Consider the following 23,661-nt stretch of genomic DNA (forward strand, 5'->3'; position numbering starts at 1 on the left):
AATGAGTCAATTAGTCAATGAATCATTCAGTCAATCAATTAATGAGTCAATGAGTGATTCAGTCGCTCAGCCTATCAATCATTCAGTGAGTCAGTCAGTCAAGTAATCAATCAATTAGTCAATCAATCAATCAATTTAGAAGTCAATTAATCCATTGATGTATCAGTCAATAAATCAAATAATCTGACAGTCAGTCAATTAATGAATTAGTCAATGAGTAAATGAATCAGTTGGTCAATTAATTAATGAGTCAGTCAGTCAATCAGTGATTCAGTCAATTAATCAGTCAGTCAATCAATCAATCAATCATTCAGTAAGTCAGCCAATCAATTAATCAGTCAGTCAATCAATTAATGATTCAGTCAGTCAAAAAAATCAATCAATCATTCAGTGAGTCAGTCAGTCAGTCTATCAATTTAGAAGTCAATTCATCAATCAAATGTATCAGTCAATGAATCAGTCAGTCAATTAATTAATCAATCAATCAATTGATAAGTCAATTAATCAATAAATCAGACAGTCAGTCAATTAATGAATCATTCAATTAGTCAATGAATCAGTCGGTCAATTAATGAGTGAGTCAGTCAGTGATTCAGTCAATCAATTTATCAATCAATCATTCAGTGTGTCAGTCAGTCAACTAATCCATCAAATAATCAGCAAGTCATTAATCAATTAATCAGTCAATCAGTTAATCAGTCAGTCCATCAATTAATTAATCAATCAATCAAGTTAGAAGTCAAATAATCAATCGATTTTTCAGTCAATGACTCAATCAATTAAGCAGCCAGTCAATCAATTAATTAGTCAATCAGTCAATGAGTCAGTTGGTCAGTCAATCAGTGATTCAATCAATCAATCGATCGATCATTCAGTGAGTCAGTCAGTTAATTAATCAGTCAGGCAGCCTATCAATTAATCAGTCAGTTAATCAATCAATCAAGAGGACTGTGTGTCGTGAATATTGTCTTGTTTTGCAGGTGAAGGCAGTGAGGAGATTGGAAATATGATTCAGAATTACATCAAGGAGATCGAGGATCTGAGGTAAAACAGCCCTGGAGAAGATTATCTCTCATACAGTTGCATGTATTTGAATATATTTGCTGCCAAAACATGGTAGCAGTGAACTAACATGCTAGTGATGCCTTAAAAAATGCAATCTATGTTAGCGACATACCCAAATACACTAATGATGGGAATAATATCTTAAACAAATCGACGTTTATTCAATGAAACAATTACATGTAGTATACTTCTGTAATCATCAGGGATTGAAATATGTTTGAGTGTTCTAGGAAAACATGCTAGGAATTTGTTAAACATTGCTGTTATGATTTAAAAGATGTTAAATAAAGGGGAAGAGGAGTAACATTAATTTTTGGGTGAAACACATAAGCAACCACACAACATCAATAAATGAGGGACAAAACCAAGACCAGCTAAATGCAATACGTGATTTTATTTACAAAAATAGTGATAATAATGAATGCCAAAAAAAATGTATATAGAAAGATTCTTGAATATTTACAAAGAGACATTGAATTTCACAGATAACAAATGACATAAGACGTTTGACCAGATATGGGAGAGTTGGAGAAATGAGACGCGGGCGGCATCCAAACAATCAAAATAAATAAAACAAAAACAATCTATTTGGCCCAATCTCTACCCTATCTATCCAAAATAAAAATGCAGAAGTTATTGAAAAGAATCTTCGCGTCTAATACGCACTACCTAACCTACGCTGATCTCTGATGGGAAAACAAAAAGTACAGTGGGTGGAGCACGCCCCTTACCTAGTGTGTCTAATACAGAGATATTCAAACTACTTGTGCACAATGTCGCACGACATTCTTACCTGTCCCACTCTCCAACCTCAGATGCGCATGACATCGACGGTAGACAAATGGAGAACAAATAACGGACAGATACCAAATTGTAACACACAGTAGACATATATCAAAAAACACAGACACACAGCACAACACAGAAATTCAGGGCCTCCAGAGTAGCGTCCTGTCACCACTTTTATGCCACGGTGGCAGCGGCTGGATTGGAGACCTTGGATGACGTCAAGGGGGGCACGGCAAACAGCTGGGCAGCGGTAGCCAATCAGAGCCACTGTATAGGTGGAAGCGGGAGAGAGGTAGAGAGCAAGCGAGCACAGAGAGAGAGAGAGAGAGAAAGAAAGAGACTAGCGAGAAAAAAAATATATATATAAATAATAATTACGCAACACAGAAATGTACAGGAATGTAACAATTGCTAACTTGCCAGCAAGAACAAAGCATCATGCAATATTCATGCTAGCAACATGTTTTTTGCTAGCATGATTTAACAATGTGTTAAAACATGCTAAACACATGCTAGCAACATTAACTCCAAATGTTAAAGATACGAGCAAGTGAACTAATATGCTAGTAATGTGTTTAAACATGCAATACATGTTAGCAGCATGATAAACGTGTTAGCAGCATACTCAAATGTGCTAATATCATGGTAATGATACATTAAAACTTGCTAACAACATGTTATAGATTATTCAAACATGTTTGTGTGTGAATTCATCAGCACTCTACAACATGACAGCAATGTTGTCATGCGAGCAGAGTGAAACTAAAACGTAATATGTACGCTAGGGATATGCTAGCATAATGCTTAATCGTACTAACAGTATTTAGACATATTACTAACATGATAGAACATGCTAACATTGTGTTAAAACATGCTACATATTAGCAAGTTGTTAAAACAAACCAAAAGTTCAAACAATTAGCTAAAACATGCTAGCAACACAAATGCTCAAGTATGAGTGGTGTGTGTGTTTCAGAGCCAAACTTCTGGAGAGTGAGGCGGTGAATGAAAACCTGAGGAGAAACCTGACCCGAGCGTCCAGCCGTCCTCAGTTCTACGGGGCGTCCGGAAGCTTCTCTACGGCCCTGCTGGGACCCGACCCGAGCCAGGAGACCAGCGACATCATCGAGATCGCTAAAAAAGACTTGGAGAAGCTCAAGAGGAGGGAGAAGAAGAAGAAGAAGAGGTGAGCTGCAGCTCTGCCGCGTCTGTCTCTCATCTCAAACTGAGGTCATGTGTTGTGTATCATCACGGTCTGCAGAAACGCTTTGATTGACATTCTCCCTTTGTATGATGTCATCAGAGGGGGGAAGCCCCGCCCACTAGTGACCATCTCTCCCTCATTAGCATATGATGCTAGTCTTGTTTTTGAATCTGCCACTATGCTGACACACAGGCTTTTGTAGCTCCACCCTCTTCTGAAAAGAGCACAATCTCATTTGCATTTAAAGCGACAGTCACCAAAACACCACAATCAGGATCAAAGCCTAAATTCCCCTAACATCTTGTAAAAGATGAGTCCCCTTTAAATCAAAAACTAGGAGAGAAACCAGTGAAGGTGATTGTTTTATGTCCTTTAGAATATGTTGGATGTGAGATGTGTTTGGGTCAGCATCCCTGCTGAAAAATCCAGCTTAAACCAGCTTAGGCTGGTTGGCTTGCTTTAGCTGGTTGACAAGCCTGGTTGTAGAGGGGTTTTGGCCATTTCCAGGCTGGTTTCCAGCCATTTTCAGCCTGGTCTTAGTTGGTCAGGCTGCAAAATGACCAGCTAAATCCAGCTAAAACCAGCTTGACCAGCCTGGTTTAAGCTGGACATAGCTGGTTATGGCTGGGCTTCCAGTCTGGCTAGGCTGGTCAAGCTGGTTTTAGCTGGTCATCTCCCAGCCTGATCAGCTAAGACCAGGCTGAAAATGGCTGGAAACCAGCCTGGAAATGGCCAAAACCCCTCTAAAACCAGCCTGGCTGACCAGCTAAAACCAGCCACCCAGCCCAGGCTGGTTTAAGCTGTTTTTTTCAGTAGGGGCAGCAGCCGGCTGTGTTACTAACGTGTGTCCGCTGGCTCTCTGTGCTCTCTTTGACCTCCGACCGCTTCAGACTCCAGCAGCTGCTGGCCGACAAGAGAGATGAGGATGAGGACGAGGAGGAAGAGGTGGAGGAAGACAGGTTTGTCTCTCTTTCGCCTCTCCGTCCTCTGAAATTACCCACAATCCCCTGCGCCTCACCTCCGCCTGCTGCCTTCACGTGACTTTAACAGCGCAGAAGAGCCCACTAGACTTTATTCATGCATTTGATTTGTTTGTTTGTTCATTTTTTTTACTTATTTGACAAAAATATACTTCAGATGAATGAGAGAAACGTTTATTCACATTCATTTGCTTCATTCTGTCTTCATGAGCAGTAAATATTAACATTTTCATAGTCATTTTCGGTTCTGAGTATTGAAACTGGCCTTTTGCTGCCGTCTCTTTACATATTTAAAGGACATCATGTAAATTACAGTTTACTGTGTTATTTACGGTGGAGAACAACCTTTAATTTGCAAACTTTTTGACAATTTTATAACCGTCGATTTCCCGCTAGCATTTAAGGGCTGTAGAGAGCGTTCTTAAACAGCGCTGATTTGCTGTTATATTCACCAGTGCTCAACAGAAATGACTGTGATTGGCACTGAAGGTCATCGAACTCACCGAACTCACACACTCTCTCGGGCAAGCGCTGCAGCCATCTACCCATATGAGAGCAGTGCTGGTCGGACTGTTCATCAAGCATCTCCCGCTGGATCTAATCTCACAATATTTGCTAAACGTGATATTTAATTAATCTTGTTGTCTATATCTAGCAACATATTCCCCGACTTTGCTCTTTTGAATCGATTACTTGTTCACAGGTAACGTGTTCTGGCTATTACATTGCATAATAGGAATCACCAATAAAATTAAACAGCAACCGTCTCATTCGTTTCATCTCTAAACGTTCGAATTCAACAAAATTGGCATTTTTTCAAGTCGCCCAATCTAATGCGAATGCACACTCGCAAAGATCGAGATCACGACACCAGCCTCATTTGTGGCTGTTCTACACATTATCATCCTCTGGATGATGATCGTCTGATCGCGCTGCTCTTCTGAAGTAATTCACAACTTGGTCTTGATGGTGAATCTCCTCCAGAAATGACGAGACTTTACACGTTTGTGGACGAGGAGTAGTTGCCGTGTCATGTACCTTGCGTTCGTTTCATACAGGTTACAATACCAAAAACTTTTGTTTTTAGGTGTAGTTGGTTCATTTAAAAGTCCAGATGTCAAGCTTTATGTGGATGTACTTCTTATGTCTGTGAAGCAAGTTTTCGATGAGATCCAGTGCATTTGTTGACCACCAAACTGTCGTAAAAGCACACGTCTAGTCTGAGCTCCTCCCCAGGAGAATTGTCAGTCTATAGCGATCGCTGATTGGCACCTGTACTAGAAGGCGGGGCTTCATTCGACATATTTACTAGTGACACGTCTAGTGTATTCTATAGGCTTTGGTTCACTGTAGTTAATACAGTATACTGGGGCATTCATTAATAAAGAGTTGTCCATACTATAATACATACAGTACAGTACAGTTAGTATGGTACAAATACACTAGTGTTTACAATATAATAGTACAGTATTTTTGTTCAATTGGGCAGATCATGATCTAATCTAAAGCACAGTATTAAAAATTGCAAGATATTTCAATAAATAGATGTCAGTTAAAAAAAGTCCAGTGGTTCATCATATCTGTCATAACATCATCTTTCCTTCATAATTTTCTTTTTTTTCTGATAATCCATGCTGCATATTTAAAACAGAGATTTTTGAACACTACACACAATAGATTTTTGATTTAGCATTATTCTCTTGCAGTGCCAACAAAGACGAAACGCAAGAAGATGGAGAGCAGAAGACTGAGAAAGAGCAGTCAGAATCGACCAATCAGGAGCCAGAGATGGTATGACTGACAGCCGGCTCACTCAATCAGAACACAGCTTGATGGATCTGTCTTTGATGTGTGACATTTTTTGCTCAGGAGGCCAGTGATCGTGAGGAAGGCGATGGAGAAGAAGATGAGGAAGATGTGGAGGAAGAGGAGATGGAGGCTGAGGAGAGCTCTGAAGAGACGGACTCTGAGCTCGATGAGAAGGGTAATAATGCAAAACCAGCACTCTAACTTAAGAGGATTCATTAAATGACTGACCGATGTTGAAAATGAACCTTTAAGCTACATAGTAAACGTGCTAAACATTCTTTCAAAGCACTATATATGAAATATTAGATAATATAATTACTATAATTAGAAATATAATGCAAAAATCACATTTTTAAGGGCTCTTTAAAACATTAAATCTAATTTTAAATGTAGCAAAATTATTTTAATAAAGCATTCTCTATTTGTCTTAACTAATAAAGTACAAAAACAGCGAATAACAGAGGAAAAATGCATGCGTTTATTCATTATATAGACAAACACACTCATTTATTTACTATATAGACAAACACACTCATTCATACACTATATGGACAAACACACTTATTCATTTACTATATAGACAAACACACTCATTCATTTACTATATAGACTAACACACTCATTCATACACTATATAGACAAACACACTCATTCATACACTATATAGACAAACACTCATTCATTTACTATATAGACAAACACACTCATTCATTTACTATCTAGACAAACACACTCATTTATACACTATATAGACAAACACACTCATTCATTTACTATATAGACAAACACACTCATTCACACTCATTCATTTACTATATAGACAAGCACACTCATTCATTTACTATATAGACAAACACACTCATTCATTCACTATATAGACACACTCATTTATTTACTATATAGACAAACACACTCATTTATTTACTATATAAACAAACACACTCATTCATACACTATATAGACAAACACACTTATTCATTTACTATATAGACAAACACACTCATTAATACACTATATAGACAAACACACTCATTCATTTACTATATAGACAAACACACTCATTCATTTATATAGACAAACACACTCATTCATACACTACATAGACAAACACACTTATTTATACACTACATAGACAAACACACTTATTCATTTACTATATAGACAAACACACTCATTTATACACTACATAGACAAACACACTTATTCATTCACTATATAGACAAACACACTCATTCATTCACTATATAGATAAACACTCATTTATATATGATAAAGACAAACACAAAGATTCATTCACTATATATACAAACACACTCATTCATACGCTATATAGACAAACACACTAATTTCTACATTATATAAACAAACTCATATCTACATAATAACATTGTGAGGGCACAATCTGTAATTGAAACAACTTTAATATGAAAATTACATTTGTTTAGAAGTAATAAACTACAATAAATTGATATATATATATATATATATATATATATATATATATGTATATGTATATATATATGATATAGCACACATAACCAGGTTTAAGCCGCTCTTTGTTTTATTTTGACCTTTATGTAAATTTAGCTCTAAATGGATGTGTGTGTGTTTTTTTGGTGTTGTTCAGAGGACTTCCAGGCGGATCTGGCCAACATCACATGTGAAATCGCCATCAAGCAGAAGCTGATCGACGAGCTGGAGAACAGTCAGAGGCGTTTACATACACTGAAACAACAGTACGAACACAAGCTCATGATGCTGCAGAGCAAGATCCGCGACACACAGCTGGAGAGAGACCGCGTTCTGCACAGCATGGGTGAATAACCGAGAAAAATACACGTATTCCTTCACTATATAGACAAACACACTCATTCATTCACTGTATAGACAACCACATTCATCAATACACTGTATAGACAAACACACTCATTCATTCACTATATAGACAAACACACACATTCATAGACTATATAGACAAACATTCATCTGTACACTATATAACAAACACACTAATTTATTCACTATATAGACAAACACACTCATTCATCCCTTATATAGACAAACACACTCATTCATACACTATATAGACAAATACACTCATTCATTCACTATATAGACAAACACACTCATTCAATCACAATGTAGACAAACATTCATCTGTACACTATATAACAAACACACTCATTCATTCTCTATATAGACAAATACACTCATCCATTCCTTATATAGACAAACATTCATCTGTACACTATATAACAAACACACTCATTCATTCTCTATATAGACAAATACACTCATCCATTCCTTATATAGACAAACATTCATCTGTACACTATATAACAAACACACTCATTCATTCTCTATATAGACAAATACACTCATCCATTCCTTATATAGACAAACATTCATCTGTACACTATATAACAAACACACTCATTCATTCTCCATATAGACAAGTACACTCATTCATTCCTTATATAGACAAACATTCATCTGTACACTATATAACAAACACACTCATTCATTCTCTATATAGACAAATACACTCATTCATTCCTTATATAGACAAACATTCATCTGTACACTATATAACAAACACACTCATTCATTCTCTATATAGACAAATACACTCATTCATTCCTTATATAAACAAACATTCATCTGTACACTATATAACAAACACACTCATTCATTCTCTATATAGACAAATACACTCATTCATTCCTTATATAGACAAACATTCATCTGTACACTATTTAACAAACACACTCATTCATTCTCCATATAGACAAATACACTCATTCATTCCTTATATAGACAAACTCTTAATTTAAATTAGTATTTGGATTTTTGTTTTATTCATATTATAACCTGTTATTCCATGTTTCCTTCTGTCCTGTTGGTGTTTAAGGCTCGGTGGAGTCGTGCTCTGAGGATAAAACCAAGCGGATAAAAGCCGAGTACGAGAAGAAGCTCAGCGTCATGAATAAGGAGCTTCAGAAACTGCAGGCGGCACAGAAAGAGCACGCTCGCCTGCTGAAGAACCAGTCACAGTACGAGAAACAGCTGAAGAAACTACAGCTTGACCTGACAGAGATGAAGAAGACCAAAGTAAGAGACCGAGCCCCACTCTACACACACTCTCCATTACAGCAGATGGTCAACAGCACCACCCGGTGGTCAAAACACACATACAAACACACACATACACAGCTCTGCAAACATAAAAAAGAACTGAAACCAGAGTTTGTGTGTGCGTGTGTGTGTGTGTGTGTGTGTGTGTGTGTGTGTGTGTGTGTGTGTGTGTGTGTTTGTGTGTTCATGACTCTGTATTAATGTGTGTGTGTTCAGGTGCGTCTGATGAAGCAGATGAAGGAGCAGCAGGAGAAGAGCAGAATGGCTGAATCCCGAAGAAACAGAGAGATCGCCACGCTCAAGAAGGACCAGCGCAAACAAGAGGTGCATGATGGGAAACAGCAGTGATGCGTGTCTGTGTCTGTGTCAGTGTGTTTTGTGTGTGCGTGACGGTGTGTGTATGTTTTCCGTGTGTGCAGCATCAGCTCAAACTGCTGGAGGCACAGAAGAGACAACAGGAGCTCATCCTGCGCAGGAAAACCGAGGAGGTCTATTATCACACTCACTTTTACCGATTTTACTAGACTGTATAGATAAAAACATGCACATTCACTATATAGACAAACACACTCATTCATACACTATATAGACAAACACACTCATTTATTTACTATATACACAAATACACTCATTCATTCACTATATAGACAAACACACTCATTGTTACACTGTATAGATAAACACACTCATTCATACACTATATAGACAAACACATTCATATACTATATAGACAAACACACTCATTCATTCACTATAGAAATAAACACACTCATGCGTACATTATATAGACAAACTCACTCATTCATACACTATATAGACAAACACACTCATTCATTCACTATATAGATAAACACTCATTCATTCACTATATAGACAAACACACTTATTCATTCACTATATAAACACACTTATTCATACACTATATAGATAAACACAATCATAAATTTACTATAAAAACACACTCATTCATTCACTACATAGATTAACACTCATTTATTCAATATATAGACAAACACACTCATTCATACTCTATATAGACAAACAAACTCATTCATACACTATATAGACAAACACACTCATTCACTATATAGACAAACACATTCATTCATTTACTATATAGACAAACACACTCATTCATTCACTAAATAGATAAACACACTCATTAATTCGCTACATTGACAAACACACTCGTTCATTCACTATATAGACAAACACACTCATTCTATCACTATATAGACAAACACACTCGTTCATTCACTATATAGACAAACTCACTCATTCATTCACTATATAGACAAACACACTCATTCTATCACTATATAGACAAACTCACTCATTCATTCACTATATAGACAAACACACTCATTCTATCACTATATAAACAGACACACTCATTCATTCACTATACAGATAAACACTGGCATTCATTCAATACATAAATAAACACACTCATTCATTTATTATATAGATAAACACACTCAGTCATTCGCCAAATAGACAAACACACTCACTCATTCACTATATAGATAAACACATTCATTTATTTACTAAATAGATAAACACACTCATTCATTCGCTACATAGACAAACACACTCATTCATTCACTATATAGATAAACACACTCATTCATTCACTATATAGACAAACACACTCACTCATTCACTATATAGATAAACACATTCATTCATTCACTAAATAGATAAACACACTCATTCATTCGCTACATAGACAAACACACTCATCCATCCACTATATAGATAAACACACTCATTCATTCACTATATAGATAAACACATTCATTCATTCACTAAATAGATAAACACACTCATTCATTCGCTACATAGACAAACACACTCATCCATCCACTATATAGATAAACACACTCATTTATACACTATATAGATAAACACACTTATTCATTCACTATATAAATAAACACTCATTCATTCACTATATAGACAAACACTGATTCTTTACAATAAGGTTTCATTAGTTAATGTATTTACTTACATGAACTAAAAATTAACGATACCTGTTCATTTATTAATGCATTATTAAAATGCTTGTTAACATTTGTTATTGCACTGAGTTAACATGAATGACTGAATTTCAATTCACTAATGTTAGCTAAGAAGAACAAGAACTGTAATAAATATTGTTCATTGTTAGTGAATGCATTAAACAACATTAACAAATATAGTCCTATTGTGAAGTGTTGCGTGTAAATGTACGCCTTTATCAGTGGAAAAATCTATGAATATACTCTGCAGTTTTCTGTTTTGTTAATTCACAGATAGTGGTTTTACTGTAGTGTCTCTGTGTGTCTGTCAGGTCACAGCTCTGAGGCGGCAGGTGCGGCCCATATCAGGAAAGGTCACCCGAAAGGCCAATCTGTCGGAGCCGAACTTTGACCTTTCTCACAGACCACCTGCAGGTCGCACATACGGTTCAGGAGCACCTAATGGAACCAGGTACAACTGCACATGCCTTATTCACACTGTATATATATATATATATATATATATATATATATATATATATATATATATATATATATATATATATCCTAAATTCTTGAATGTGACAGGGAAACACTTATTAATTCATTTTCTATATAGACAAACACAATCATTTATTCACTATTTAGACAAACACACTCGTTACCTTACTATATAGACAAACACACTCATTCATTTACTGTATAGACTAACACGCTAATTCATTCACTTTATAGACAAACACACTCATTCATTTATTATATAGACAAACACACTCATTTATTTACTGTATAGACTAACACGCTAATTCATTCACTATATAGACAAACACACTCATTCATTTATTATATAGACAAACACACTCATTCATTTACTGTATAGACTAACACGCTAATTCATTCACTATATAGACAAACACACTCATTCATTTATTATATAGACAAACACGCTAATTCATTCACTGTATAGACAAACACACTCATTCATACACTATACAGATGAATCCATTCATTTGTTAATATATAGACAAACCGATGTAATAGTTGACCACAACATATTTCTTGCATTTGTTGGTTTTTGGATGATTCTTTGTCTGCTGAAATTAATTAGTTCATTCTAATAAGTTTGCTTTTAATATTTGAGGACAAACATAATTCACACAAAGCATCATGGGATATAGGAAAAAGATCATGCATGTGATGGAAAATCATTCCTTTTAGATTGTACCATCGCAGAGCAGCGGGGATATATTCCACCCGAGTGGCTCGTGGGAAATGGCAGAGTCTGGAGCGCCGGATCTCCGACATCATAATGCAGAGAATGACCATTTCCAACATGGAGGCTGACATGAATCGCCTACTGAAGGTACAAATGAGCAGTTTTGGGCAAAGTTACTTTTTAAAGTACTTAATATATAAATGCACGATTCTGGCTAAAATGAGTATCACGATCTTTTTGCTTGAAATAAAGATCACGATTTTCTCACGATTCTGTATATGTAAAATAAAGGTATGGTAAAAACATACATATGGCTCAACATTTATAATAATATTATGTGTAGGTCTACTGGTTTTTATAAATAATTCTATTCTGCTTTTAAAAATTCTGATGTTGAATTATTATGTTTGAGATATATGCTTGCAATCTGTCATATTAGACAATTTTATTCACTGGTAAAATCAGACATTTGCCATTATCAGATTATATTCAGCAATATATAGTAGAGTAGTTATACTGACATTGCAAACATTTATTTTCATGCACAACTGTGGGTTCACTATAAAAGAAAAAACATATCAAATGCTTGCTGTAATCATAACTCTAAAATGCGATATGATCATTTAAATGAAGTGCACACTTTCGGTTTCATTTTGACTGCTAAGTGCTTGTTCATACTTCACGCGCGGCTCCCAAACGATCACTCTGTGCCACAAACGGAATATTTTTTGCAACGGTGTTACCTTATTATACCTTTTAAATACAGTATGTGACTCATTCAACATCATTTGAAGGTGTCAATGTCACTGAGCAGGCGGTGTGTGAAACAATGAAAAGACTCGTGCAGTCGCCTTTGCTTCTCCCCTGAACTTAAAAATATGATTGGCAGAATCGTAGAAATGCTGGATTAAGATCGTCTAGGGGGTCAAATTGAGATTGCGATCTTATAACGATTAATTGTGCAGCTCTAATATATATATAGGATATATATATATATATATATATATATATATATATATATATATATATATATATATATATATATATATATATATATATATATATATATATATATATATATATATATATCCTGTCAGGAGTTTTAAATATAGTAATTTGTCTGAGTTGTGTCAAATTTTAATATTAACAATATTTTATATATATATATATATATATATATATATATATATATATATATATATATATATATATATATATATACAGTTAAAGTCAGAATTATTTGCAGAATTATTATTAGTATTTTGTCTTTACTTTTTCCAATATTTCCCAAATGAAGTAGAACAGAATCAGCAATTTCTCACAGTATTTCCTATAATATTTTTTCTTCTGGAGAAACTCTTATTTATTTTATTTCGGCTAGAATAAAAGCAGTTCCTAATTCTTTTTAAAGGCATTTTAAGGTCAATATTATTAGCCCCCTTCAGCAATATTAGTTTTGGATTGTCTCCAGAACAAACCACTGTTATACAATGACTTGCCTAATTACCATAACTTTACCCTAATTACCCTAGTGAAGCCTTTAAATGTCATTTTAAGCTGAACACTAGTTTCTTGAAGAATATCTAGTCTAATATTTTGTGCTGTCATCATGACAAAGAGAAAAGAAATCAGTTATTAGAAATAAGTTGTTAAAACTATTATGATTAGAAATGTGCTGAAGAAAATCTGCTCTCTGTAAAACAAAAAAAATACTGACTTCAACTGTATATCGCAGAGAAATAAAAGAACGCAATGTCAGATTTTTTCGATATACCCTACTTGTAATGCACTTTTCGTACTAAACATTGTCAGATCTGTGTAAGTAGAGCTGCGTGCAGAGCTTCTGATGATTTAGTTGTCGTCCACAGCAACGGGAAGAGCTGACGCGGCGGCGGGATAAGATCAGCAGGAAGAGAGAGCGACTGCTGGCGGACGACCCCGAGGTGGAAAAACACCTTCAGCCAGTGAACGAGGAGCTGGAGTCACTGCTGGCCAACATCGACTACATCAACGACAGCATCTCCGACTGCCAGGCCAACATCATGCAGATGGAGGAGGCCAAGGTCACAGCAACACCAGCACCCATTTCACTCGTTTTCCTTCATCTCAGTCCCTTATTAAGCAGAGGTCACCACAGCAGAATGAACTTGTCACACCTGTTGCAGTGCCCTAGTTTGGACACTTGAGGGCACTAGTTTTTATGTCACGTGTGGGGGAGAATCACACAACGCAAAAAATCCAAGTGCAGCAATTTATTATAACAAAGACTAAGGTTTCCAAAAAGACAAAGTTTTCCAAAACTTGCACAGAACTATAAACAGGATGCAAATCTAGTCCAAACGAGAGAACAAGCAAAACATCCAAAAACGAGTAAATACGAAAAAACAGGGTAGGAGTGCTAAAAAGTGCTAACGAAAACAAACACAAAACAGAAATCCAAAAATTATTATTATACAAAAACTAGATGACCAGACGTAAGGCGCTAACAAAATCCTATAAGGCCACTAAAACAGAGAACAAGAGGGTTTATAAAGACAGGACTAAATTAACAAACACCAAACAGCTGTAACATAACACAATCAGTAATACACAGGATTATGGGTAATGAAGTGAAACTACAAAACAAACTAGTGCCCTCAAGTGTCCAAACTATTGCACTGCAACAGGTGTGACAGAACTGCTAAGCATTCCAGCATATGTTTTAGTCAGCGGATGGCCTACCAGCCGCTTCCCTGTACTGGGAAACACCCATAAACACTCATTCACACACACACACTCATACACTACGGCCAATTTAGTTTATTTAATTCACTTAGAGCACTTGTGTTTGGACTGTGAGGGAAACCGCCAGCATTTTTGCAGATCTTTTCATGAATTTGACAGGCTTCTGAATATTTTATATATAAAACAAATAAAGGACCGAGCCTCTGCTTATAAACAAAAAACTGCGTATTTTTATCTCCATGGGTTTATGTTTTATCACCACTCAAATGCATGTAGGTTTCATCAAAAATGCAGTATTTCTTGCAAAAAACAGACCAAAAACATAATAAAATAAAATATATAAAATACTATATATAATATAATATACAAATAACTCATTCTGGACATGTGCTAGGGCTTCCCTTACCGTAATTATTGGTATTGCAGAAGCACACAGACAGAACTCTGCAGTATGAATGCAACAGCATTGACTGCGTGGAGAAATAAAACAATCATGTCAATATTAAAGATTTTTTCCCATCCTTTAAATATAAAATTGCAGCTTTTGGCATCAAAAAGACATGTTAGGCATTGTCAAGTAAAGAAAAATGTGTAACTTTTGTGCCAGCTGCCATTAGAACTTCATACACAGGGATTTGAGTATGAGTAGGGTTAATTGTGTTGTTTTTTAATGCGACTGTTGATATATCTCATGATAAATATATATTGTGTAAATGTAATTATGTGGTGAATCCAAAAGAAAGTCAGTCAATTTATGACAGGGGTTTTCAAACTTTGGGTTGTGACCCACTAGTGGGTTGCACAGTGAACAAAGGTGGGTCGCGCATCGTCCATAGCTGCAGCTGTATTTACATTGCGGTGAATCAAAACCAGTACGATTGACGGCAAAAACTCGAAAACCTCTAACCCTAACAAGATCTAAAGTGTGTTTCCTACAAAAAGACAAAGCTGGTTATGTTTCACAGCTGTCTTTTTCTTTTTTTTTCGCTCGACATTACGAGCACTGCCCCGTTTGAGCTCTCGCAATCTGCGTGTAGCCAGTAGAGCTTGCTCTGAGCGGTGCTCTCAGTAAGGGACCGTCTGAAAAGTGCTTCTTTTTTTTTTTTTTTGCTCCGTCCTGCGTGTTTTATTTTAAACACACCTAATTTTCTCTTAAATGAGCACAAATAGTTACTAAAGTAGTCGAATGCTTCATTATAGATCTGTGCATTCGTACATTAACACCAATCAAACAAAGCACAATGAGAGATTCATTTGCTGCTCTTCACTAAATAACTACAGTAACTTTAATCCAGGGGTCACCAACATGTAATAAATGTAACACCAGGTAGCCGGCGAGAATCACATGTGTTGCCCACAGGCCTGTTCTAAAAATAGCTCACCATAGCGCCACTTACCAGTAAGCTTCATCTAATATAGAAGTAATCATTTAAAAATGTAAATATTTGCAGAGATCTATAAAAATAAAGTGTTGCACATTTATACATTAAATACAGGGTATTTCCGACCCTGTTAAATCATTGTTGATAACTTGTGAGAATCATTAACATGATCAGTGTCTTCACATGGATGAATATCATTAATTATTACCAAAAACATAAAGTATATTTAAAAGTAAATTGAGCAAATTTGTTATTTGAGAAGTGTTTATCAAACTGGTAGCCCTCCACATTAATCGGTACCCAAGAAGTAGCTCTCAGTTTCATAAAGGTTGGTGACCCCTGCTGTAATCAACATGCAAATACAATTAAAAGTGAAGTAGATTTTATAGCTTTATTTAATTTCTGGATAGGCCATTGATTTTAATAAGCTAAACCTTTTATTTTATTGTTAATATTTTCTAATGTTTGCTATGTATTCTATCATTTGAAGCTATTTGTTGTCCAATATTTTTTACATCCCAACGTTGACAGATTGCCAATCAATAAATAGCTATAGTGCTATCTGTTAGTTTTGACGTCAGCTGATGTTATGGAAGGGCATAGATGTTATGGAAAACAGTAATAGTAATGTAAATACCCCCATCATTCCCTCCTCAAGCAAATGTGTAAATATTAGATCAATTCAGTAATAATGTTAACTGCATTTGCATATTTATCTGACGTTTTCCCAGCTTGTAGTAGTCGATCAAAAAGCGATTTAGTTTCTTATGACTTTACACTAGCAGTGGAATTTACTGTGATGTGACGGGGCTTGATCATAATCCAGGGGCTTGATCAAAAGTCTCTTTCAACAAAAAAATGATCAGAGTCACAGCCAGCATCCCACAAAAAGCACTTCCAGCCTCATTTTGTGCATTTCAAATCGCAAAATCCAAAAAGCCGCACACCGTATATTTTTGACTGCTTTGAATGGAGACATTTTTCCATATTAAAATATTATGGCGGGTCTTGAGATTGAATTACTTACCTGTGTGGGTCCCGGAATAAAAAAACGTTTGGGAATCCCTGATCTATCAGACTTTACTGTTTGTTTTTCTCCTGTAGGAGGAGGGCGATGCTGTCGATGTCTCGGCTGTGATCAGCTCCTGCACTCTGGCCGAAGCTCGATTCCTTCTGGACCATTTCATGTCGATGGCCCTCAATAAGGTCTCCAGCTGACAGTCTCATTATTAATAACGAGCTATGATGTTACCGATAATCACCGACTTTTAAAGCTATAGCACGTGTGGTGTTCATCCTTCAGGGTCTTCAGGCAGCTCAGAAGGAGTCTCAGATAAAGGTAATGGAGGGACGGCTGAAGCAAACCGAGATCAACAGTGCAACCCAAAACCAGCTGCTCTTCCACATGCTGAAGGAGAAGGCAGAGTTTAACCCGGAGCTGGATGCGTTATTGGGGAACGCTCTTCAAGGTAGGAATACTCCTCCTAGGACGCATGCATTAGATCTTTGATTTGCTCCTGAAACTTAAACAGAGACGCCATCAGTTAGGACTGGGCGATTAATTGAAGAGGACATGAACAATAACTTATGTGTTGCATGTTATCCTCCGAATAGTGCTGTCTTGGATCACACTTATCTTCTAAATTAATTTCCTACTTATTTCTCAAAGAAAATCTTCTCTCAGAATAACGGCGGCCTCTTTGTTTACAAGTTTCTGGGTGTCCACGTGGTTTCCATCATGTGATTTGATGTTGTTTGAATGGCGGAGGCAGGAATTCATTTAAATTAGTGATTTCAGATGGGACGGGCTGCACCTCACGTTCATTCAATACCGATTACAAAACCAGAGAACATTTGTTTCGTTTAAAAGTAGAGACTTCAAGCTTTATGTTGATATATTTCTCGTCTGTGAGGCAAGTATTCGCTGAGATTCCAGCACGTTTACTGACTCTAGAGGGTCATAAAGCCTGATTTAAACCAGGTTCGCTACTTCACTTGTGTGCTCGCGGCGAATGTTATGCCATCATTGTGTTTGCGGAGGTTCGCCTTGGGTGCACGCGACATGATTTCGGCTGGCGGAGCGCGCGATTTTTTAGGATAATCAAGCGAACAGTTTATGCGGCGTCACAACTGATTTAAGTTGAATATGAAACACTTTGAAGAGATTTTCTCTGAAACACGTACGACTGTTCACACATCTTTATGATCCATCCATCCGTGGTCATAGGGAGAACCAGATGATCAACAATTCTTGGCTAGAAATTGCAACAGCCGTGGGAAAGGAGGAACGTTTTTGTTAAAAGGTTTGGAAAAACCTGAGGGATGAGTTTGTTAAAGTCAAAAGAGGTGCCATGAAAAAGTGGAGATCCAGGTACACAATTACAGAATATGTTTTTCCACCAGTCACAGGTTCAACACTGATGTAAATATTACAATATTGAATTTAAAACAGTTTAATAGTTAAAAAACTATAATTAAGTTAAATAAGTTCTTTGAAAACTGGAAAGGAATATTTGATCCTGTCGGTTTGCATCATACTGATGCCTGTTTTTCTAAGCTTTATTGGTGATAATGGTTCAGGAATGTTGCACCATTATTGCCTTTTTAGCATAAGAAGACAGAAACTAGCCAGACAGTAAATGTGTGAATTATGGAGCGAGATAAATCTAAAAAAACATGTGCTTTTTTTGCTTTTATTCTTCCCATAATAAAAGATCTTTTTGTAGAGTAACTTTAATAGATAAAACTGTCAGAGATATGAACAATATTAAGTGATGCATCAAAGTTTGATTAAAAAAATCTTGAATGTTTACACAAATCCTCATAATTATTGAAATAAAATGCTAAAAAACATTTTTTTTTTAATTGTTTAAAAATCTGTGATAATAATGATAATATGATGTAGTTCTGGAAACTTTCTACTTCTCTGTATATCCGTCAGATTTTACAGTTTCTTTTGAGCGCCCTCTGTTGTTTAAAAGAATATCACTATTGCAAATGCGTCTAAGTATAAAAGCCTTGTTCGTTACGTGAGCTCCGCATGCAGTCAGCAGAGGTCTGCGACGCGACGCCAGGCGAAAGTATAAATCCAGCTTCACAGTGAAGCTGCAGAAACTGTCATAAAAACACATCTTTACATAGCCCCTCCCCCAGTTAGTCCTCAGTCCATAGGAATCAGTGATTGGCTTCTTTGCTAGAAGGCGGGGCTTCCTTTGCTATTGTGGCTATATTGACCTTTTAATTTTTCTCCATTCAGAACTATTAATGTTGTTCTTAAACAGCGCTGATTGGCCGTTGTGTTCATGTGCTCAACAGAAATGACTGTGATTGGCCGTGAAGGTCATCAGTTCACTGAACTCACCACTGTTTACTGAGTGTAACCACAGATACAGGGAGCGTTTTAAAGCTGATGACGTGACTTTGAAAAGTTCCAGTTTCCCTGTATCTGTGGTTAAACAGCGGTGAGTTCAGTGAACTGATGACCTTCACAAACACGGTGAATTCTGTTGAGCACATGAGCACAATGGACAATCAGTGCTGTTTAAGAATTCGCTTAACAGTGCTCAAATGGACGTTTTTAAAACTTCAGTATCGTTTAGTACCGAATTCCAGTATCGTGATAACCCTAAAAACTATACAGGTGACTTGTCTTGTGTATTCTACAGTGTTTGACATAAACCAGTCAGAGTGATCAAAATCATTGAAAGCAGAAAACGTTCAAACTAAGAAAGTCATTGAGGAATTATATAAATGTGTTTGTTTAAAAGAAATGGGAACCTTTATCCTTTAATTCTATTATACACTTTGATTCAGATCTTCTTTTGAACATTATCATAAGGCCTCTCTAGGATGGTGTTTATGTCTCTTTTGGTTTGGTCTGGGGAATGTATTTTTGATTTCTTTGTTGCCTTTGTTTCTGTTCCCTTGTTGGCTGGTTTGAAACAGAACTAGGTAACGTGCCCTTGGGTGAGTACCAGTAGCCACACTGTCTCTATAATGAATGCATGGGTCTCCCTCCTCGGACTAACTACAGGCTATCGCTAGCGATCCCATCCGCAGGTGCATGAGGCTTCTGCCCATCTTTCCACACATCCTCTACCAGTCCTTACCATATTACCATCAGTTAGCAACATGCTGCTTATTAGCATTAGCATACATCACAGTCCAGCTGCAGGAAAACAAGTGACTCTTCAGGATTCTTTACCACTAATTTGTTTCCTTCCTCTTTGAATGATTTACCATTTGTGTGCCCTCATCCCTCTTCTCCACAACTGTTTTGCTCTAACTTTGATAAAAGCCTCTTCTTGGTCACTGAAACCAGTTTGGATCAACGTTTCACAGTAACTAAAGAAACTAGCATGGTAGCGCTGTGCTTAATGTACCCTCATTCGCTTTGTATTACTACCACACTCTTAGAAATCTCTTTTAAACGCCCCAGATAAAAGTGTGATTTGGCTTTAATTTCAGTACACTGCAAACTCATAGAAATACCACAGGTATTAAAATCGACACAGATTTGTTGTGTTGTCTAAAAGAAACCCTCTGTTTATTCCTTCTCCCCTCAATAGAAAATGGAGATGACAGTAGTAGTGACGAGTCAACCCCAAGTCCTGCAGTGGAAGGAAAGTAAGTAGCAAACCTAAGCCAACACCTTTTCCCAAAATACTGGTACATTTTCAAAATAACTGTTAGCCGCTAGTGGTTATTTTAAAAATAACTGTGATCAGTGGTGGATTTTTCAAATTAACTGATCAGTGGTGAATATTTTTTAAAATAACTGACAGTAGTAGTGGTTATTTTCAAAATAACTGTCAGTAGTGGTGGATGTTTTCAAAATAACTGTCAGTAGTGGTCATATTTTCAAAATAACTGTCATCTGTGGTGGATATTTTCTAAATTACTGTCAGTAGTTGCGGATGTTTTCAAAATAATTGTCAGTAGTAGTGGATGTTTTCAAAATAACTGTCAGTATGGTGTTTATTTTCAAAATATCTGTCTGTTGTGGTGATATTTTTAAAATAACTGTCATTAGTTTTAGATGTTTTCAAAATAACTGTCAGTAGTGGTCATGTTTTTAAAATAACTGTCAGTAGTGGTGATGTTTTCAAAATAGCTGTCAGTAGTGGTGATGTTTTTAAAATAACTGTCAGTAGTGGTGATGTTTTTAAAATAACTATCAGTAGTGGTGGATGTTTTCAAAATAGCTGTCAGTAGTGGTCATGTTTTCAAAATAACTGTCAGTAGTGGTGATGTTTTCAAAATAGCTGTCAGTAGTGGTGATGTTTTCAAAATAACTGTCAGTAGTTGCTGATGTTTTCAAAATAACTGTCAGTAGTGGTGATGTTTTCAAAATAACTGTCAGTAGTGGTGATGTTTTCAAAATAACTCAGTAGTTGCTGATGTTTTCAAAATAACTGTCAGTAGTGGTGGATTTTTTCAAAATAACTGTCAGTAGTGGTCATGTTTTTAAAATAACTGTCAGTAGTGGTGGATGTTTTCAAAATAACTGTCAGTAGTGGTCATGTTTTTAAAATAACTGTCAGTAGTGGTGGATGTTTTCAAAATAACTGTCAGTAGTGGTGATGTTTTCAAAATAACTGTCAGTAGTTGCTGATGTTTTCAAAATAACTGTCAGTAGTGGTGATGTTTTCAAAATAACTGTCAGTAGTGGTGGATGTTTTTAAAATAACTGTCAGTAGTGGTGGATCTTTTCAAAATAACTGTCAGTAGTGGTGGATGTTTTTAAAATAACTGTCAGTAGTGGTGGATCTTTTCAAAATAACTGTCAGTAGTGGTGGATGTTTTTAAAATAACTGTCAGTAGTGGTGGATCTTTTCAAAATAACTGTCAGTAGTGGTGATGTTTTCAAAATAGCTGTCAGTAGTGGTCATGTTTTCAAAATAACTGTCAGTAGTTGCTGATGTTTTCAAAATAACTGTCAGTAGTGGTGATGTTTTCAAAATAACTGTCAGTAGTGGTGATGTTTTCAAAATAACTCAGTAGTGGTGGATGTTTTCAAAATAACTGTCAGTAGTGGTGAATGTTTTCAAAATAACTGTCAGTAGTGGTGGATGTTTTTAAAATAACTGTCAGTAGTGGTGGATGTTTTCAAAATAACTGTCAGAAGTTGCTGAAATTTTCAAAATAGCTGTCAGTAGTGGTGGATATTTTCAAAATAACTGTCAGTAGTGGTGAATATTTTCAAAATAACTGTCAGTAGTAGTTGGGGAAGGAAAGTAAGTTGATATTCTGCTAATCAACAGTATGTGTGTTTTAAATAAATTAACAAAGCTAAGTCAACATCTTTTCCTATTATCCAGCACCCTGGCCTCAGACCTCATGAAGTTATGTGGCGAGACTAAATCTAGGACTAAGGTATGAGATAAATTGTATTGATTTCACCTCACCTGAATCTCAGTAACTAATAGATTTTTGGCATAAACCATGAAAAATGTCATCAATGAGTGAAGCAAGGAATAATTAATGACAGGCTGTTGAAATATTATAAAAATAATGCAAACAGGATGTCAAGTGTGCATAATTTTATGATAATTCAATGGACCTGAGTGCATTATTATTTTCATACTAAAGTTCCTACAGCTGCAGCCACTGTTCAGATGTAGTATTTGAGACGTTTGTCAGATTTTTGTCTTCAAACTGCTCCTGTGTGTGGGACTGTTTTACACATCTTATCCAAAGTCTTCTGTTTTGTTTTGATGTGACTTGTAACTGTTGTATATGTGAAATAACTAAAATCATTCAGTGTGTTCATGGAGCTGTAATGCACTCAAAACCTGTTGGAACTACTTTTATCCGTGTGTATTTCTGAATATAATTGCACACCTTCGAAAGTTTATCAGCCAATCAGGATCAAGCATTTAACAGCCCTATAGTATAGGTGACATTAGATGAGCATTGACAACCAAACTCTTTGTTCCTTACTGAACTAACTTTGTCACGTTGCTTTTGCATCTATTGCAAAGGCCCGTAGAAGGACGACTACTCAGATGGAGTTGCTTTATGTCGACTCTGGCCAAGACGCAGCAACAAAAGACTTCACCATCCCTCTACACCCAATGGCTGAGACATCCGAGGGATCTGGAGAGCTGGAGTCTGCAGGGAATACAGTCAGGGATCGGGATTATATGCCCTCTCCTGCTGGTTTGACCTCTAGAATGGGGGGCATGTAAGTATAAAGAAACACAAACCTTGCAAAGTGACATCTTAGAGCTTATTAACTGCTCCACCTCACATCATGCATGAACTAACTTCCCCTGCTTTATTTACTGAACTTTTTTCATCAAATGTTTTGTCTTGTTAGGAAAGATGTTTTAATCTCACACTAATATTTTTTTCT

General features: G+C 36.2%; 1 protein-coding gene across 27 annotated transcripts in view; it reads left to right on the top strand.

The window, feature by feature from the left end:
- Positions 1 to 23,661, top strand: part of kif21a (kinesin family member 21A) — an 83,753-nt gene that overhangs the window by 38,049 nt on the left and 22,043 nt on the right. For 9 of the 27 annotated variants that reach the window (XR_012400534.1, XR_012400537.1, XR_012400538.1 and 6 more), the window contains exons 10-25: positions 981 to 1,044; positions 2,831 to 3,040; positions 5,745 to 5,829; positions 5,908 to 6,022; positions 7,475 to 7,663; positions 8,759 to 8,958; positions 9,199 to 9,306; positions 9,402 to 9,470; positions 11,315 to 11,454; positions 12,201 to 12,345; positions 14,067 to 14,261; positions 17,409 to 17,510; positions 17,608 to 17,773; positions 20,873 to 20,930; positions 22,625 to 22,679; positions 23,288 to 23,490. Coding sequence is in view for 21 of the 27 variants with exons in the window: in XM_073943405.1 (XP_073799506.1) it covers positions 981 to 1,044; positions 2,831 to 3,040; positions 5,745 to 5,829; positions 5,908 to 6,022; positions 7,475 to 7,663; positions 8,759 to 8,958; positions 9,199 to 9,306; positions 9,402 to 9,470; positions 11,315 to 11,454; positions 12,201 to 12,345; positions 14,067 to 14,261; positions 17,409 to 17,510; positions 17,608 to 17,773; positions 20,873 to 20,930; positions 22,625 to 22,679; positions 23,288 to 23,490 (2,104 nt within the window). In the remaining 6 variants the exon portion in view is untranslated. Of the gene's footprint in view, positions 1 to 980; positions 1,045 to 2,830; positions 3,041 to 3,948; positions 4,018 to 5,744; positions 5,830 to 5,907; positions 6,023 to 7,474; positions 7,664 to 8,758; positions 8,959 to 9,198; positions 9,307 to 9,401; positions 9,471 to 11,314; positions 11,455 to 12,200; positions 12,346 to 14,066; positions 14,262 to 17,408; positions 17,511 to 17,607; positions 17,774 to 20,249; positions 20,271 to 20,872; positions 20,931 to 22,624; positions 22,680 to 23,287; positions 23,491 to 23,661 lie in introns of all 27 variants that reach the window. The other 18 variants (XR_012400535.1, XM_009298203.5, XM_005163185.6 and 15 more) reach the window with 3 other exon arrangements.

This window comes from Danio rerio, chromosome 25 (genome assembly GCF_049306965.1).
Source record: "Danio rerio strain Tuebingen ecotype United States chromosome 25, GRCz12tu, whole genome shotgun sequence".
Lineage (NCBI taxonomy): Eukaryota > Metazoa > Chordata > Actinopteri > Cypriniformes > Danionidae > Danio > Danio rerio.